Source organism: Engystomops pustulosus, chromosome 1, assembly GCF_040894005.1.
Source record: "Engystomops pustulosus chromosome 1, aEngPut4.maternal, whole genome shotgun sequence".
Classification (NCBI taxonomy): Eukaryota; Metazoa; Chordata; class Amphibia; order Anura; family Leptodactylidae; genus Engystomops; species Engystomops pustulosus.
The window spans coordinates 186,983,307-187,002,531 of record NC_092411.1 but is presented as its reverse complement, the minus strand read 5'-3'; the positions used below and the strand labels follow the sequence as shown (position 1 = coordinate 187,002,531).

Here is a 19,225-nt window from a genome sequence, read left to right as displayed (position 1 = left end):
GTATACAATAAATCCCCATAAAAATTAGTATGGGTGGATATAAACTAAGGTTTGTCACCTTTTGACTTTGGAAAATTAGTAAGATTTAATGTTACAAAATTGACGTTAGTTGAAGTTCTATTGTCATCTGAGGCATAAAGGACTATGGTGGACTGCCAGCTATCAGCCTCATCTCCATTCTTTGGTTCATGTACACTTGCTAAGACTCCGACAGTACTATAGTTGCTGGATGCACCCACGTTCAATATGTCACTGGAAATCTGTGTTTCTCCTGCAAAACACACAACATTTTTATTATATAGTGAAATTGTTAATATGTTTACAGTTCTTGCACTGTGGTGGTACCTCGTTTAAAAAGTACATGAATGACAACCTTAATAACAAGTTACTTAACTCACTGAAGAAATATGAATATACAGGGCCGGATTAAGGGTGGTGGGGGACCCTGGGCGCAAACTGGTGAGGGCCCTTCCAACAATGTTTTTGGAAGAATATAGCCTGCCAGCCCCCTGTAGTATATAGCCTGCCAGCCCCCTGTAGTATATAGCCTGCCAGACCCTGTAGTATATAGCCTTCCAGACCCTGTAGAATACAGCAACCAGACCCCTGTAGAATACAGCCACCAGCCCCTGTAGTATACAGCCACCAGCCACCTTTAGTATACAACCACCAGCCCCCTTTAGTATACAGCCACCAGCCCCCTGTAAAATTTAGCCGCCAGTCCCCTGTAGAAAATGGCCACAAAATAATAAACTTCATACTTACCTCACCTTCCCTTCCAGAGATCCCGCGACGCTGCAAACTTTTCTTCGCTCTTCAGGCAGCTGCCGGCCACTGAAGACACAGCTGCCATCACTGGGGGAGATCGCCGATGCACTGTTTTAGCGGCCCCATGTAGTGATCGGACGCCGACAGTGTGGCATAATCACTTGCCACCAGCATCACATCACAACCTGCTGCCGCAAAAACAGTGCACTGGTGATCTCCCCCAGCGATGACAGCTGTGTCTCACTGAAACAGCTGACATCCTAGACCGCTATGTGCGATGCGGGCGGCCATGTGCTGAGCTGAGTCGGTGACTGTTGGAAACTGGTGGGGGCCCCTTAAAAAGTAAAAGTGTTGGGGGCCCCGGGGCTCAAGCCCCAGGAGCCCCTCCTTTAATCCGGCCTTGTGAATATATATAAAAAATAGAAATAAATATCCTGATTTTTATTGGTTAATCAAAGCAGGTCAATTTCAGTTCTTGAATGGAAAGTAGCTACCGTCAAGCTTCCATTATTACCAAAAAATTATTATAACACAGGCTAGTACTGTATATGCTGCTGTAGTTTATGGGACATGATGGTGAATGCAAGGATTAAGGTGTTTAGTTATCACCATGCAACAAAAATAAAGTTGAGGACAACTTGGGCTTCTGAAATACAGGCAGCAAGAAAACAGGCATTTGTCCCGAATTACACCCTGACCAGCAGATATATCACGGGGCCAAAGTCTCCAGAGGTGGCGCAGGAGGGGCAGGGTTTCTCTATACGTACAATAAATCTCCCCCATAATGTCTGATTTAAGAAGTTTTCATGGTTGCTGGTTTTCAGCTTGTCAACAACAATGTTCCCTATTCACTAAAAGTAAGCAGAGACCTTGCAAGTTGTGATAAACAGAAACAAATCAGGAGGTTATTTATTACAACCTTATAGCAGTAACCTTTAAGTTACTGGCTGTAGTGGTCATGTGACTGTTGATGATTCCTTATGTTGTTTCTCTGTTAACCAAGGTTCAAAGTCACAGCAAGAAAATGACCGAATAAACAAGAAGAAATAAACAATCAAGAAAAAAAATACCAAATGCTTTATTAAACTGGAACACCAACTTTACAATACAAAAAAAGGTTCCACCTTCTGGATGAGTCTTTTTTTTGTATAGTAAATGATATATTTCAATTTAGTATTTTTCCCTTGGATATGCGCTCAATTTCTTGCTGTGTCTTCTGTACTTTGGTTTAGAGATTTTATTTTACATGTAGGCAGCATGTAAATTTGATGTAAATTTACTTTTTGTGTGTTATTTTTGCAGTGCCTCCATTATTGTCTACATGTTTGGAAACAAGTTTATTTCAACAACTATGAAACTCCCAGGCAGCTGAAGGGTTAAACATTGTACAGTACAGAACTGCAAGAGAACCACCAAGCTTCCTTTACAAGAACAATGGGGGATATTTACCAGGGCCTCTGCGGCACCACCTTCACGCCAGTGGGGCGTGGCTAGACGAGTAATGGGCAAGGCCGGCAGGGAGTGGACCAGTGCGGGACATTACAGTTTTCATGTGAAAAGTCGCCGGCTGCATTTATTCAATGCCTGGCGTAAAGATAAGTGCTGGGCAGGAGCCCTTCAAATACATCAAGAGGTTGAAGCAAGCGCCGGCATATGATTAATAACCCCAATGGGTTTATATTTGAATATAATAACTAACTCAATCCTGAGCTCACATAACAACCTATGTATTTTCCCATTAACTTATTGACTAGCAATAGGGTCCATTTCCTGAACATACAGTCAATAATAGGTTGGCAGTACACTAGTGACAGCATCTTTTCAGTAATCACCCACAAACATACCTAGTAAAGCCAGCAAGCCCATTACAGTTAGCACTGGTTTTCTCACCATCTGGACATGAGGGGGCTTAGTGTTGTTCATCTGGAATCTTGCCGTCAGTGTCCTCTGAGTGAAGTAGTGAGGGTAATAGTTCATGAAAGCATTATCGTTACTTAGCAAGCTGTAGTTCATGCTGGGGTTTCCTTCTGCATGAATTAAGTCTAAGTGCTGATCTATTACCTAGATACAAAATTTACAGTAAGGTAAATACAAAGAAAAGGCGAAACATTACAATATCTTAATATTAAAACTAATCTAGTTAATTAATAAACCACTATTCCACTGTAATAAATATTTATATAGCGCCATCATATTCTGCAGTGCCTTATATGTGTAACATATACAAATAATATAAGACATTACAGAGTGGCAATGTTGTCACATGAAATAGCTCATGCTGCTCACAAAATGTTACAATCTCAGATTATATCTTATACATGTTTCGCACATTAAAATTCTCAATTTTAGAATACCAAAGCAAGATTAAGGAACCATTTGTATTGCTGAATTCTATGAACTGATGTCATCCGCAAGCAGCAAACTCTACTGATAGTAATCCTTTAGTAAGATTAGTTCTTGGCTAATCAGATGATGAAAAGAATCTTAACAATAGTACGGTAGAGGCCTTCTCCTTAAGGGGATAAACTTGTTCCCTATGGTTCACACCTTTTGAGAGTCAATGCATACACGCTTTTCATACTCACATGTTCAAATACTGTAGGTCTCACATGTTTATGCAATGTTTTCGGATGCTTTTATTTGTAAATGCTCAATATTGTAACAACATATTCCACAGAACTGTATGCAGTTAATCATCACTTACATTGTACCCCACCGGGGCAAACATTCTACATTTCAAAAGATCTTATTAGCATCTTTGAAGTGTGGGAAGGAACCATCATACTCAGAAAATGCCAACTCCATGCATACAAACATACATGGAACATATTAGATGTTGTCTTTCATCTGATAAAAGGCCAGGACTCCAACATTGCAAGGTAACAGTTCTAACCACTTAACCAAGATGTGACCTTTTAAAACATGTCATGCCACAAATCAAATAATAAGCCACATGTGTAGATACAGTTGTACTCACACAGCGGTCTTGTGGTCACTACTCATGTAATAGCCCACTGGTCAGGATTACGAACTTAACCTGCTCTGTCTGCCGAGTCTGGTTATCTCTGTTCCTTATCTACAGGATAACTAGTTATTTCCAGGGTTCTTTCCTAAATATTTGTTGCCATCTACTGCACACTTTCTGTATTGAGGCTGTATTTCCAATCTGCCTTGAAGAAAGGGTTAATGTTTCTAATGTTGTGATTATTCTATCTAACCTGTTTATCCTTCCCTGACAACCAAGGTTCTCATTGGTTGGAAGCCCAGACTACATTGCAAGAAGCTCCTGCTGAAATTTATTTAAGGGAGTTTTGTGAAAGGTTCTGGGTCCAGTCTAGTCTTCTTTCAGAGTTTCTACAGAGATTGCTAGGCCTGCTGCTGCTGTCTCCCCAGAAGGGCTTCCCTTCCATCAGATCTGCAGCTCTGCCTCTCTAATCAGAGCTTGCCTAAACTGCTGCCCAAGCAACCAACTTCCTTCTCCAGCCCCAAGCCATAGGTGCAGGGCTGTGAGCTACACTGTACTGCATCAAACCACCAGCCACCTCGGGCCTGGCAGAAAGAACCTATTATTTCAGACTGTTACTGTTGCTGTGTGGAGTCTTGGAATATAGAAGCTGTGAGTTTGATGTCCATAACTATGTCCGTATGTGTAATCCCTGGGTTCTGCTAACATCACAGGCCTCCCCTTCCCCATGGGTATAATGGGAGTGCCCCAGGGGGAACCATCCATTGTGCTGCAGCCTCTCCCTCTCCTTGCATTCCCTTGCTGGCCCTGCCCAGCGTGGAAGAAGTCTATTCACCTAGTCCAAACTACCTGTGACATGCTTGGCTGCACTTCAAGCTCTATATAAAAGGACAAGGGGAGCAGCACAAATACATACATCTTGGGTGAAGTTCATATAGGCTACCTAAACAGGAAATGCATATTTAATAAGTGCATAATGAGATAATCCTGTTCTATGCAGGGTTCCAGGATTATTACATTGATCATTATCAGGACCAATCGCCTTTGTGTGACATATCCAATCAAAAGACCAATAAAGCCATCACAGAAGAAGGGATAAGTTGGGAAACATTCAGTACTCATAGCCTGGAGCACTTGCTATCATAGCACTGGGGTATTAATCAGGCTCATCTGAGGAATGTATAGAGGGGGCTCAGCAGATCAGTGGGAGTTGGACCCCACATGTCATAATGAAAATCTTTCCTATCTATCAGTCATCAATATAGAATAGCTGAAACACCCTTTTAACACATGGTATTATTTCACAGCAATGATTTAGACCATCTATTAGAAATACCAAGCACTAAGTAGTGGTAACCAATCCTCTAGAACAGTGTGCTCACTTTAAGAATGAGGGCTACTATTTCTATTACAGATGGTGATACAAACATAAAAAACAACATTTAAAAAAAGTCATACCTTTATTACCATAGCTGCATAAGTGACGTCACCTCTCCATGACTGTGGTGAAGACCAACCTACTAGGGGGTCTGCCTCATCATTGTATATAGGAACAAATTTGAATTGCGGAAACCGCTGTTGAATTTCGCTAACGGTATCTATTTCTTGCTCCAAAATTCGATAGGAGCTTCCTCCACCCTATTACATTAGAGAAAAAAAACAGGGGCAATGTAGTGTCATAGTTCAACCACACGAGGGCAATGAAATAAAGGGATAGAGGAGTATGGCTATTCATTGTGGGAAGCAAATGGTATAGGAGGTGAATTTAATCACACTGAGCAGCCCATAAGAGAAATTATATTCACACTGATGTCAGGGGCAATTTATCAATGGAGCAAAGAAAAGTAAAACAAAATTATGAAATTACGAATCATGAATATGATGTCCTTGAGTGAAGTTAAAAATTCCAACAGATGCAAAATATACTTATAACAATAAAACAGAGCAGATGAAGATATGAAAATACTAATAGTAGTACTGCACTTTACTCCACTAACAGTATGCTCAAGTAGGACAACCAGTCCATAGGTAAATAACAATAAAAGAAAACTTGGCACTCCTTCGGTAGAATATAGTGCGAGAGTTTATTAAGTGAAAATACATGTAACGTTTCGGTCTTAACCAAGACCGTCACCAGACACGGATTGCAGGGGGGAGAAGTGTATAAAAAGCGGAGATGACCGCTTGTTGGAAGTTAGATCTAGGAGTGGTGAAGGTAATTCCACCCGAGAAAAGAGCTTTGGAGAAGATATGAAAATAAACATACAAATCCAGATTTTATACATCTTCTACATTTCTACCTTTGAAGAAACACAAAAGCAACATATTAAGGATTTTTAACCTATAGGGCAAACCTTTTTATGCAGAGCAATGTAGTCCAGCCTCACTCCTGTCTCCCCAGTAAAGATATTGGTACCATTGTAGCAATGACTCAGTAGACCCCAACAGATAGGGGAGCTTGGTGGTGAATGACATGAATCTCCGGGGCCACCAAATCTCAATTGTGGGCTTGCTTTTTTCAGTCCTTCAGAGCAAGCATCATAGTAGTTCTGAAAGCCTGCGTAATTTAATATTTTTGAAGTGGTTACTCTCAGAAAAATAGGCATGACACATCTTGGTGTATAAAAATAAAGATATGTAATATTTTATTTTCTCTAAAAGTAGATTGTATTTTTATTAATATGTTAGCAACCTAAGTGTATTTAATTGAAGTCTTAAAGCATAACTAAACCGTTGAAGCATTTTTTTTCCTTTCATAAATTAATAGAACAAGGGATGATAGTAGATTTGTCATCAAGTGAAAGAGCTTCTCTGTGCCTTTTTCTGCTCCTTTCCCCTGTCATGAGCAGTGTATTTGAAGTGCCATACATAGCATAAAGATAAGGATCCCAGGCTAAATCTTTTCATATATAAAGCAATTGTTGGGACCGAAGTAGTATCCGGTTTTCACCAGATCGCGCCGCAAAGCAGGTTGGACTTGTTGCGGTGTGGCACCAACAGGTTGTTCCACAGGTGGGACTTTGTCAGCAGTGGCGTCCAAGGCGTAGTACAGAAACGTAAGGCAAACTCGGGGGGTGGGACAGGCAGGAGGTCGAGACAGGCAGCACAGGACCTGAGTCGGGGGGAGGGGGGGATGTGGTAGGTCGGGACAGGCAGGACAAAATCAGAGTCAGGATCGGAATCAAGGTAACAACAGGAAATCGGCATAATCGCAGAGGGCTTGGAATACAGCTATACATAACATTTATTTTTATATTTTAGAAATGAAACCATTTTCCGTATATACTCATACGTATAAAAATTGTGCTGAAAAAAAAACGAACGTGGCTTATACTCGAGTCTATTAAAAAAAAAATTAACACTGTACTCACCATTCCGAAACCCCCGCAGGTCCTCTTCTTCCTTTGGATGCTCCGATGCTTCTTCGGCTCCTCTTCGTGTTCCCTTGCGATGCTGGCTGCTCACAAACAATGACGTCTGCAAGCAGCTGACGTCATTGTGTGTGCCTGCTGTACGCAGGTACCCGAGGGGAGCCAAAGACCCGAAGAGGAGCCGAAGAGGCACCGGAGCATCCGAAGCAAGAAGAGGACCTGCGGGGGGCATCGGAAAGGTGAGTACAGTGTTAATTTTTTTTAACTAAAGGTTTGGCATACTCGGGGCATGGGAAGCATATATATTGGGGGGGCTGGCAGACTATATACTGGGGACAGGGGCTGGCTGGATATATACTGGGGACTTTGTCAGGCTATATACAGGGGAGGCAGGGGCTGACAGGCTATATACTAGGGGGCAAGGTCTGGCAGGCTATATATTGGGGGGCAAGGTCAGGCAGGCTATATACTGGGGGGCAGGGGCTGGCAGGCTATATACTGGCTGGAGGCTGTGACTAATTTCCCACTCTAGGAATATATTGGAGTAAATAGGTTTTACCAGTTTTTTGTGATAAAATGAGGTACCTCCCTTTATACTCGGGTCGGCTTAAACTCGAGTATATACAGTACCTTATTACGTGTGCCTTTTTTCTACTCCTCTTTCTTCTAAAGTGAGCAGTGTGTCTAAGGTCTTGCACAGAGCACAGATATAAGGAAAGAGAATATCTAGGGAGAATAAGGGAAGAATATCTGTAAAGAGTTGTCATTAGACACTTTATCAGCTTCCTTTATATATCAGCTGTCAGGGGAGTATAGAGAGACACAGCAGCTTTACAAACACTGCTTAATTAAAGAAGAAAGCCAGGGGGAAAAATGTTGATATTACAAAGCCTACTATTATTATCTGCACTATTGTTTTATGCAAATGTGTTAAAAGTTTAGTTACATTTCAACACTAACTAGTACTATAGTCTCATTTAATGGAATATTGCCTGAACAATAATAATGATAAATTACACTGTCACTTAGTTAAAACACAAAGTAAGCCAAAAAGCAGAGGCCATTTGTGCATAATTTAGTACTTACTTAAAAGTGAGAATAACTATGTGAAAGGAAGTTTACAATCCCCCAGGAGTGGACATCCTAGCAAATTCATCCCAAGGACAGACCGCGCAATGATCAGTGAAATTGTCAAAATCCCAAGAGATACATTTCAAACCATACAGGCCACAGTTAACATGTTAAATGTTCAAGTTCATGACATTACAATAAGAAAAAGATTGAAGAAGTATGACCAATTTGATAGAATTAGCCTTATTCTTTTTTTCTATTAAGAATAAAGCTAAAGAATTTTAAGTTTGGAACGTTTAATCTGAATAGACAAGAAGCACTTGTGTAGCAATGTTGTTTAGATAGACACAACCAGAGTGAATTTGTCTGTCCATGATGCACAGTGGCATGTTTGACTGTGCATATCTTACAAGCATCTCATACCAACTGTCCAACTTATTTGCAGAGGGGTGATGAACCCCCTTGCGTAATACTCGACCAACAAGAGGGTAATGCGACAGGACCATAACTTCCATGCACACAAGCAAATCTTCAACGGAATATCTGAACAAGCATAAATGTTGAAAAGGGGAGTGGGCCAAAATTCTGCCTTTTTTTCGGTGGTGAGGTTATTTGGGAAAGGCAATTTTTTTTTACTATACTTTATTTGGTACATTATTTATTATATGCTTTTTGTAATAGTTCTTGCATTGTATTTTACCCCAATTATACTGTTAAGTAAATATAACCACAATTTGCCCATTTCTACATATTATATATATATATATATATATATATATATATATATATATATATATATATATATATATATATATTACATATATACACAAACAGGAGTATTCCCGTCTGGGCACTGACATTTAATTAATCTGCCATATAGATATATTTCTTTAATTGGATGGCATTAAAAAAATTTTTGACCCGTGATAATTTCCCATAAATGTTGCCATGTTGGCTTAGAAACAAGATTGTTGTCCTTGGATAGGATCACCTCTGCTGAAGAGATTGCAGAAAGAAACAAATAGTTTTAACATATGAAATGCTCAGGAGTTACTGCATGTCACACAGACATCCTGTGGTAATGTATGTTGAGTCCAAGTTGTCAGGCACATGTCTGTCTACCACTGCCAGGCTGCAGGGTTGGTTGTGTCCAAGGACACCTATCTTGGTTCTAAGGGACCACATTACTACATTTAGGGCAAATCATCTTCACAATGGTTAATTGTTTTGAAAAACTATTATTTTTTTTTTATATATATAAATATATATAGAGAGATGAGAATACCCCTTTAAGCTTGTGGTTTTTGATGCAGTAGTGCTGGTTTTTGCTAAACCTGAACTTAGAATTGTCAGAATTCCATAAAAGAGACTTGCAAAGTGATATCCTAAAGTACTACTAATAAGCATTTTTGAGAAAGGACAAATTACCTGTCACAGTGATGGAGATATTGTCAAAATCATGATGATCTGGTTCATTCCAAGTTTCAAAGTTCCACGTTGAAACATGTTCTAAACCATACTTTTCTGTAACACACAAGAACAATCATGTTAAGGAAAATAAAGAATTGTTGCCTTTTGTACCACCTGGTTGCCTAGGAGTCTCCACTTGACTTATTTTATTTTACTGATGATAAAATAGAATGATTGGGGCAGCAATGTCCATGTAAGGCCTGCTGCTTACTTTAAACAAGGGAATGGGAGCCCCAGTAAGTGTATGTAGAAGGACCAAACAGTCAGACACGCTCTCATCAGAAAGTTATCCCTAAGTGAGAATATTGCTTTAGTGATTACTTTTAAGTGTTTTTTCCCCTTTCTACACTTATCCCCCAGCGATAGAATAAATGTCTATAAACAGGGGCTAGATGTTATTAAAAGGACATCCGTCATGGATGTGCACACTGCCATAATCCTGTAGCACATGCTTTAACATTTTAACTCCTCCTGCACAGAGGACAATGTATACAAAAGTCAATTTTCACTCATGAGCACCTTTGTGGGTGGGAGTGTAGGACTTTGTTTTTCTCATCTCAATGACCAGAAAACCTGATGACATTTTGCTGACAAAGCAATGACTCCCAGGAAACATAGGGTATCTGTACGAGGTCCTCTTCAATATATGTTAAAGAGAAAAATGTAGTGCAGAGTTAAACTCTCCATAAACTTTAACTAGCTACCCCCACTTCACTTCAGTCAGCAACTTATCTTTCATAAGAACAAAATGACATTTGCCATTACAGGAAAGTTGGGACCACCACAAGCACAATGGACATTTATCCTTTTTCAACAACCACATGTTCAGATGGCTTAGTAACAAAATGCTTCAGACAAATAGATCTTTAGGTAGCAGGACAGAAGTCCTGTCTTATATTCCTCCATTTATAACATTATTTAATGTCGACTAAACATTCACAAATAATACAGTAAAGATCTAAATATTAAGTAGGTTATGCTAATGACTACTTTTCAAGCAACACAGCAGCTGCATATGACAGGGAATGAATGGTTTGTGGATGCTAAAATGTGCCACTGTATGCAGAGGAAAAAGTAAGCAATCAATAATGCACGCCTATGGCGGCTAGCTCACAGCCGCCTCTCCCAGACGTGTCCATGAGGCCTAAGATAACGTTTGGACAATGTCAAATGTTAAGAGTCTTGTTCAGTGCACTGAGAATATAGTTCTAAGTCCCTTACACATGGCTGTATGCTATCTAGGCAGTAACTGGGCATAGCACATGGCTGTGTGGAGAAGGAAAGTGAAGTGAGCGCTCCTCTCCTTTCCTATAGGTCACAGTGCAATAAGACACTGAGTGCATTGACCTCTTTGGGAGCCTTAAAACGGCCGCACCAGTCAGGCCCCATTCATACGTATATATACGTCCCCATATACGGCTATGACGACCCGGTGGCAGTCCAACACACATGCGCACGAGCATGATCTATCTTTCCCTGTGTGTACGGCCGTGCGTAGCTATTCCTTATGGAGAAGGGAGGGGTAAGCTTTTCTTCTCTACAGCCCACCACCGGTTACGGACGGGTGCACACACATTTGTGTGAATGTAGCCTTACACTGCAAACTATTGTCATAGATACTTTTCACATCTACACTTCAGAACTGAGCCTCTGACATAAAAGTGTGCCTTGGAAATGAACTTGGTTTAATTTCTAATGTTAACACATCTAGCTACTGTAAACAGCTCACATATAAATGGAAACAATACTGAAGCACAGTGACAATAAAATATTTTCACAATATACACATCCCAAGTCACTGACAACATATGGTGTGATGTTAGGTCAATCAGCATGAAGCAGGGGATAGAGGAAGCGCCTGTTTTCCAACAACAAAGACTGGTTTCAATACAGTTCCGTTAACACTGGCTGAAAGTATTATTTGTTCTTGACCAAAAAGTAATACAGTGTGCCTACTGAGCAGGTGTCTTTGACATTTGCCTAAGGCACGGGCACACAGTGCACCAAGGTAGACAGTGACTACAAACGGTCAGCTGCTGCCAGGCTCCAAAGTCTGGAAAATATTTTTACTGATAATTTCATACAGCTTACAAAATACCAGTGTATTGATACAGATGGTATTTTGGAAGTCGTGATGTTTGATGACTATTTTTACTACCCCATTTTCAATTACAACTTGACAGACAAATGAAACATTTTTTTCATAAATTATATATCTATCCTTACATTCTTTCCTATGTATCCTTACATTCTTTTCATCTACTAATCTAGTCTATCCTGACCTCTCCATCTCTGTCTGTGGAATAACAATAATCCCAAGGCAGCAGGCCCGCTGTCTTGGGGTCATGCTGGACGCCGTCCTCTCCTTTCACCGTATCTTGGAAACATCTCTTGAATCCATCCATTCCTTACAATTCAAACCTTTAAAATACTAACTATTGCTGTCATTCACTCTCGCCTAGACTACTGTAACTGTAGTGTAACTCACTAAACTTTCTCCTCTCCAATCTATTCTTAATGCAGCAGCTAGGATTGTATTTCAGATCAAATGCTACACAGATGCCTCCAGTTTCCGAATACTGGGTAAAATCATAACCTTCATCCACATAACTTTGCATGATGCTACACCTCCCTACCTCTCATGTCTCATATCGGTCTATCACTCAACCCGTGTATATAAGATGGCAGCTGATGTACACATAGTAAACAGCAACTTACCGATGTACCGTTTTGCTGTAAGGAAGATCAGTTCCCTCCATTCAAACACTTGCATTTTAGCTTCAAAATTGGTAAAGTATCCTGAAGGATTTCCCATCAACTCAAAACCTTTTAAAATAAAAAAAAGCTTTTATTTACCAATAAATAATGGGGGGTGGGGGCTTGTGTTTATTAACCCCTTAACGACGAGACCCTTTTTCGTTTTTGCATTTTTCCCTCCCCACCTTCAAAAATCTATAACTATTTTTATTTTTCCTTGTAAAGAGCTGTATGACGGCTTGTTTTCTGTGTAACAAATTGCACTTTATAGTGATGGTATTTTATATTCCATGCTGTGTACTGGGAAGCGGGAAAAAAATTATGAATGCCGTGAAAATGATTAAAAACCGCATTTGCACCATTTTTGTGGGCTTGGATTTTACAGCTTTCAATGAGCGCCGCAAATGACAGGTCTACTTCATTTTTTGGGTCGGTACTATCATGGAGATACCAAATTAAGGTTTTATAACTCTTTTAAAATTCTTCATATTGCCATCTTCTGGCACTAATAACTTTTTCATACTTTGGTGTACGGAGCTGTGCATGGTGTCATTTTTTGCGACTTTTGATGATGTTTTCAATGCTACCATTTTGAGGACTGTACGGCCTTTCTTATATTTTACAAAATAGCATTTTCAACTATTTCACTATTTTCGGTTTCAGGGTTAAACAACTGTAAAAAAAAAAGCCTTATAATATTTTTATTGATCAGACAATTTGGGACGTGGAGATTCATAATATGTTTATGATTTTTACTGTTTATTTACTGTTTATTTATATTTATATCAGTTCTAGGGAAACGGGGGTGATTTCAATTTTTTTTTTTTTTTTTAATTTAATATTTTTTCAACTTTTTTTATTTCTTTTTCAGACCCCCTAGGGTACTTTAACCCGAGGATAACTGATTGATCCTACCATATACTGCCATACTACAGTAGGGCAGTATATGGTGATTTTGAGCATCATCTATTACAATGTGCAAATCACACATTGTCACACATAGCCTAAAACATAACAGCCTCGGGTCTTTGTGTGACCTGAGGCTGTCATAGCAACAGATCGCCACTCCCTGATGACGTCACAGGAAGCAACGATCCAAGTCAAGATGACGGCGCCCACGCCCCACAGGCTTGTTAATGCCGTTGTTAATTTTTATTATTATCTTGGGGGGGGTTATGTAATGTGGATGTTGCTACCTATCTCTTTATCCCTTTAAATGCCTAAAGTCTACTGTCTCAGATTTAGTGGGACAGTCTTGGACTTTTGGGTTTGTCTGATTCTCTGTTTTTAATTTTATCTGATGACAATTTAATAGATGGAGTATGTAGGGCCAAAGTGAGGTGGGTATAAATTTGAGGGCCACAATGGGGGGGGGGGGTTATGTTTGAGATGGACACATGTGGCAAAGGGTGCAAAACAGAAGGGAGATTATAAATTTGAGGTCCACTATAGGGGAAAGATTATATATTTTTTTGGGGCCGCAATAGAAGTAGGACACATGAAGTCTGCCTATAGCAGGAGGGCCATAGGAAAAGGCATCATACAGTCATGGCCAAAAGTTTTGAGAATGATACAAATGTTAATTTTGACAAAGTCTACTGCATCAGGTTTTATAATGGCCATTTACATATAGTCCAGAATGTTATAAAGAGTAAGCAGCTTAACAGCAAATAATTGCAAAGTCAATATTTGCCTAGAAAATGAACTTTTTCCCCCAAAACACATTTCAACTTCATTGCCGGCCTGCCTTAAAAGGAGCAGCTAACATCGTTTCAGTGATTGCTCCAGTAACACAGGTGTGGGTGTTGATGAGGACAGGGCTGGAGATCAATCTGTCATGATTAAGAATCACACCACTGGACACTTTAAAAGGAAGCTGGTGCTTGGCATCATTGTTTCTCTTCTGTTAACCATGGTTATCTCTAAAGGAACACGTGCAGTCATCATAGTACTGCACAAAACTGGCCTAACAGGGAAGAGTATTGCAGCTAGGAAGATTGCACCTCAATCAACAATCTATTCTATCGCATCATCAAGGAATTCAAGGAGAGAGGTTTAATTGTTACCAAAAAGGCTCCAAGGCACCCAAGAAGGACCAGAAAGCACCAGGATGTCTCTTAAAAGTGTTTCAGCTTTGGGATCGGGCTACCAGCAGTGCAGAGCCTGCTCAGGAATGGCAGCAGGCAGGTGTGAGTGCATCTGCAGAGACTCTTGGAGCAAGGTCTGGTGTCAAGGAGGGCAGCAAAGAAGCCACTTCTCTCCAAAAAAAACATCAGGGACAGACTGATATTCTGCAAAAGGTACATGGAGTGGACTGCTGAGGACTGGGGTAGAGTCATTTTCTCTGAAGAATCCCCTTTCGGATTGTTTGGAACATCTGGAAAACACCTTGTTCGGAGGAGACAAAGTGAGCGATACCACCAGTCTTGTCTCATGCCAACTGTAAAGCATCCTGCAACCATTCATGTGTGGGGTTGCTTCTCAGCCAATGGAATCGGCTCTCTCACAGTCTTGCCTAAAAACACATCCATGAATAAAGAATGATACCGGAATGTCCTCCAAGAGCAACTTTTCCCAACGTCTAAGAGCAGTTTGGTGATCAACAAAGCCTCTTTCAGCATGATGGAGCACCTTGCCATAAAGCAAAGGTGATAACTAAATGGCTCAGGGAACAAAATATAGAGATTTTGGGTCCATGGCCTGGAAACTCTCCAAGTCTTAATCCCATTGAGAACTTGTGGTCAATCATCAAGAGACGGGTGGACAAACAAAAACCAACAAATTGTGACAAAATGCAAGCATTGATTGTGCAAGAATGGACTGCTATCAGTCAGGATTTGGTCCAGAAGCTGATTGAGAGCTGCCAGGGAGAATTGCAGAGATATTGAAGAAGAAGGGTCAACACAGCAAATATTGACTTGCTGCAGTAACTCATTCTAACTGTCAGTAAAAGCTTTTGTTACTCATAATATGATTGCACTTGTATTTCTGTATGTGATAAAAACATCTGACAAACACATAAAAACCAGAGGGCAACAGATCATGTGAAAATATAATATTTGTGTCATTCTCAAAACTTATGGCCATGACTGTACAATGGGTGTAACATACCGGATTTGCCTTCCATTGGAGACTTTTTAATATGGAGGTAATGAGAAGAAGGTGTATTATACTATCTTAGGACACTTTGAGGGCTGGGGACCGTAACTTTTGGTAGCTATGCCTAAAGTATCCAAATTAGATGTTTTAACCTGCAAGTTATCGGAAATTGGTGAAAAGCAAATGTATACCTCATCCTTACCTACTAAACATGTGTCAGCTTCCCTCACCTTCCAAAGGTTAATATAGAGAAATAGTAGATAAAAAATTATATTTTTCTGACCTGGCACCAATCCATTTTCCATTAGGAGATCCATTAGTTCATCCAATTTGGTGAAGTTGTAATGTGGTTCTCCATTTATTACTCTGAGGAAATAAAAACATCTGCATTATTTTTTAAAATTCTGTCATTTATTAAGTGTTATCTGCTATTTGACCGGAATGAACATTCTAGAAAGTATAACGTGACAAGAACATGGAAATAGGAATGGGATGAGGTACGGACTAGGTTCAGAAAGGTAAGAGAATAATTCAATAATAGGAATGACTGTTGAACTAAGGAAATAGAGAAAAGAAAACTAAAAACACCACAGGTAAAGCAAAACAGAAATACAACCAATAAAAAACTTAATGAAATCCAAATTGCTGCAGGTTGTGAAGTGGTGAGTTAAACATAACAGTATATTATGGAACTGTTGGAAGGACAACTTCCTAATGTATAATAAAGGTTCCTTTAAATCAATTTGTATAGATAAAAAAAAAACCAAAAAGAAATTACTATTTACCATCATGGAAATGTTTTCAAAATATAAAATAAAAGAAATACCCTTATACCCTTTATTACTAGATGACCAGAACATCTAAAATAAAGAAAAGAAATTAAGGTCCATTCTTACCTGGATGGCTAAATCCAGCAACAAAATAAAGAGAACATTTGAGGGTGCAGTCACACGTTGCGTTTACTGCATGCGTTTAAAAACGCATTGCTACAGCTGAAGGGAGAGTTGCCTAATTAAACAGCTGTTAACACTTGCGTTTACAAAACGCAAGTGTAAACACATTGTTAACATGCGCGTTAACATTGCGGTTAACACATGCGTTTTGTAAACGCAAGTGTTAACAGCTGTTTAATTAGGCAAATCTTCCTTCAGCTGTAGCAATGCGTTTTATATGCATGCAGTAAACGCAACGTGTGACCGCACCCTCATACAGGACACACAATTTTTACATGCAAGTTTTCTATAGTTACTAACTATCCCCCAGGATGCTTCTTGTAGATCATTTGAGACTACTGTCAAAAAGTAGCTATTTTTTGGCAACAGTTTGCTTAGCATCTGTGGCATGTTGTTGCTACAGCCTTTTCTGTGTCTTTTTCTGTGTATCAGTGGATTAAACGGATAGCACAAGTACACATTCATTTCTATGGGCTCATAGGCCTGTAAAGGTGGCCCGCAAATGCAAACTCTCCATAAGTTTAATTTCTTCTCATTGATAGGGTCTGCCCTATCCAAAACAAGTTCCCTACACTGTACTGCCTAGATGCAACGACAACAAAACAGTGTCTACTGTTGGGAGTTTATTATTTGTGCTAAAGACTACAGTAATTGGTTTGCCTATTATCCCACATCATGTCACAAGACTTCTTGAAAGTCAGACATAGAGGGAGCTGCCTTATTTGAAGAAGGCCTGATGCATAGTTTTATTGCAAACCCTGGAAAACTTGTTTGGAGTCTTAAAAGCCTTGCAAACTTTGCTGAGGATTCTTGGGAAGAAATATTCAGACACCTGTAAATGTGGCCTGCACAGGTAAAATCTCCATAAGGAATTTAGTTTCTTCCCTTATCTATAAGTGCCATTAATACATTTTCCAATGGTAACAAAGAAAGATAAGAATAGCAGTAGAAAGTATAATTTGTATTAGCTTATCGTGTTCCGGAATGGTACATGTTTATAGTACTTCTAATAATTTAAGACATTAACAATATTGATTATTTTCCATATGAAACTCTGCAAACCTTACATTAGCGTTTTATTGCACTGAATTATGGAGAGTTAGATTATGTTAATAACTAACAGAGGAAAGCTATAAAGCTATGGTCATCTATAGGTCTAGTATGATACAAGGCTTCCAAGCCCAAATACAATATTTATTTAAAGGGGCTGTCCAGAAGTTAAAAAAAAAACAAAATGAACTTTTAATATGTTGCTCCACCTGTAAGAAAATAATAAAGAGCTTATAACTTCTCAGTTGCTCCCATTCAGCCGCAGCGCCGGCAAACACTGCTAATTTCTGTATACAGAGGCTGGTGGTGACGTTACATTGTCAGCAGCACTTCTGCCATTTCCAAAAATTCCTGTATTAGTAGGTACATGGCTGTAAAATCGGTATCAATGAGGTTGGCGGTAATACACAACACAGTTCCTGAACGGGAGCACCAGTGGAGGTGAATAAAAGATCTTTCTTATTTTCTTACACTCTAGAGCAGTGGTTCTCAACCTGTGGGTCGGGACCCCAGCGGGGGTCACCTAAAGCCATCAGAGCTGCAATTTTACTGTGTTTTTACTGCGAGTTGCATGGTTTGGGGTCACCACAGCATGATGAACTGTATTGCGGGGTCACAGCATTAGAAAGGTTGAGAACCACTGCTCTAGAGCCATATATAAAAAGTTTTTTTAATCCTGGACAACACATTTAAAGTAGGCTGGATCTAACTAAGCTACTAGTGCTAATGAACCATTTTCAATTGATTGACAGGTTCTATACCTATAAAACATTCATAAGGGCAAGCCATGTTTGCATAGTAACACCTGATGCATATCACCTGTTTTTAGGTCGACGTTTGCAGTCATGTGTCTTTCATAATCGAAGAGTACAGCTGTCCCCAGATGTCATCAGGAAGCGGCTCTTGGATGCCATGACAGCCTCGGGTCTCCGTCAGACCCAAGACTGCATGGCTTCTGAAGCCAGTTGCTGATTGTAATCAATACTATGTAAAAATGCCATATACTGCAATACAGTAGTATTGCCTAATATTGTAGGAACGATCAGACCATCTAGTGTTGAATTAAAATCACCCCCTTTCCATAGAATTTATATAAAACATAATAAACAGGTGCAAGGCTATTTATAACACAGAATAAATCAGAGCAGTGTGTTATAATGAGCTGTGCACCTGTGTGACCATGGAAATGTAGCAAGAGGTTGAAACATTTAAGGGGGCTGGATACTTTCGCAAGGCACTGTATGATGAGAAATGCTTCTATTATTTATTTTTGGATTTTTCATAATAAAATTCCCGTTTTGGTATGTGATTTTTATGTGCAAAATATTTTTTGCTAACCCATTCTATTTTGTAATATCTTAAAGTAGTTACTTACTATCCCAGGTAATGCTGGATACTACAGCTAGTTACACTTTAAAAGCAAACTTCTTACTGTGCGTTGTTGTTTGTTGCAAAACCTTTATCTTAATAAAAGATTAGGAAATGTTTCTCTAGCTTTTATTACTTAATTTGGGTTCATTAACATACGCATACACCAAATAAATTCAATAGTCTGACATTTCAGGACACAAATCTTATCCCCTGACGTCCAACACAACAAAAAAACAGCGCCTACCGAAGGAACTCAAAGTTCAGTAAAATTATGAGTTTGTCTCAGCACAATTCTCATCCTGTGAACAGTTAATATGCAATCTCATGCCCTATTTAAATGCAGCTCCTTT

The 19,225-nt window shown here is 39.5% G+C and overlaps 1 protein-coding gene across 1 annotated transcript in view; it reads right to left on the bottom strand.

Moving 5' to 3' along the window:
• IDUA (alpha-L-iduronidase) overlaps positions 1-19,225 on the bottom strand; it is a 63,538-nt gene that overhangs the window by 4,075 nt on the left and 40,238 nt on the right. Inside the window, exons 3-9 of the mRNA XM_072115402.1 lie at positions 15,785-15,867; positions 12,364-12,471; positions 9,604-9,699; positions 6,088-6,290; positions 5,192-5,371; positions 2,613-2,829; positions 59-271 (exon numbers count right to left, since the gene is read on the bottom strand). Coding sequence (XP_071971503.1) covers positions 59-271; positions 2,613-2,829; positions 5,192-5,371; positions 6,088-6,290; positions 9,604-9,699; positions 12,364-12,471; positions 15,785-15,867 — 1,100 coding nt within the window. The remainder of the gene's footprint in view (positions 1-58; positions 272-2,612; positions 2,830-5,191; positions 5,372-6,087; positions 6,291-9,603; positions 9,700-12,363; positions 12,472-15,784; positions 15,868-19,225) is intronic.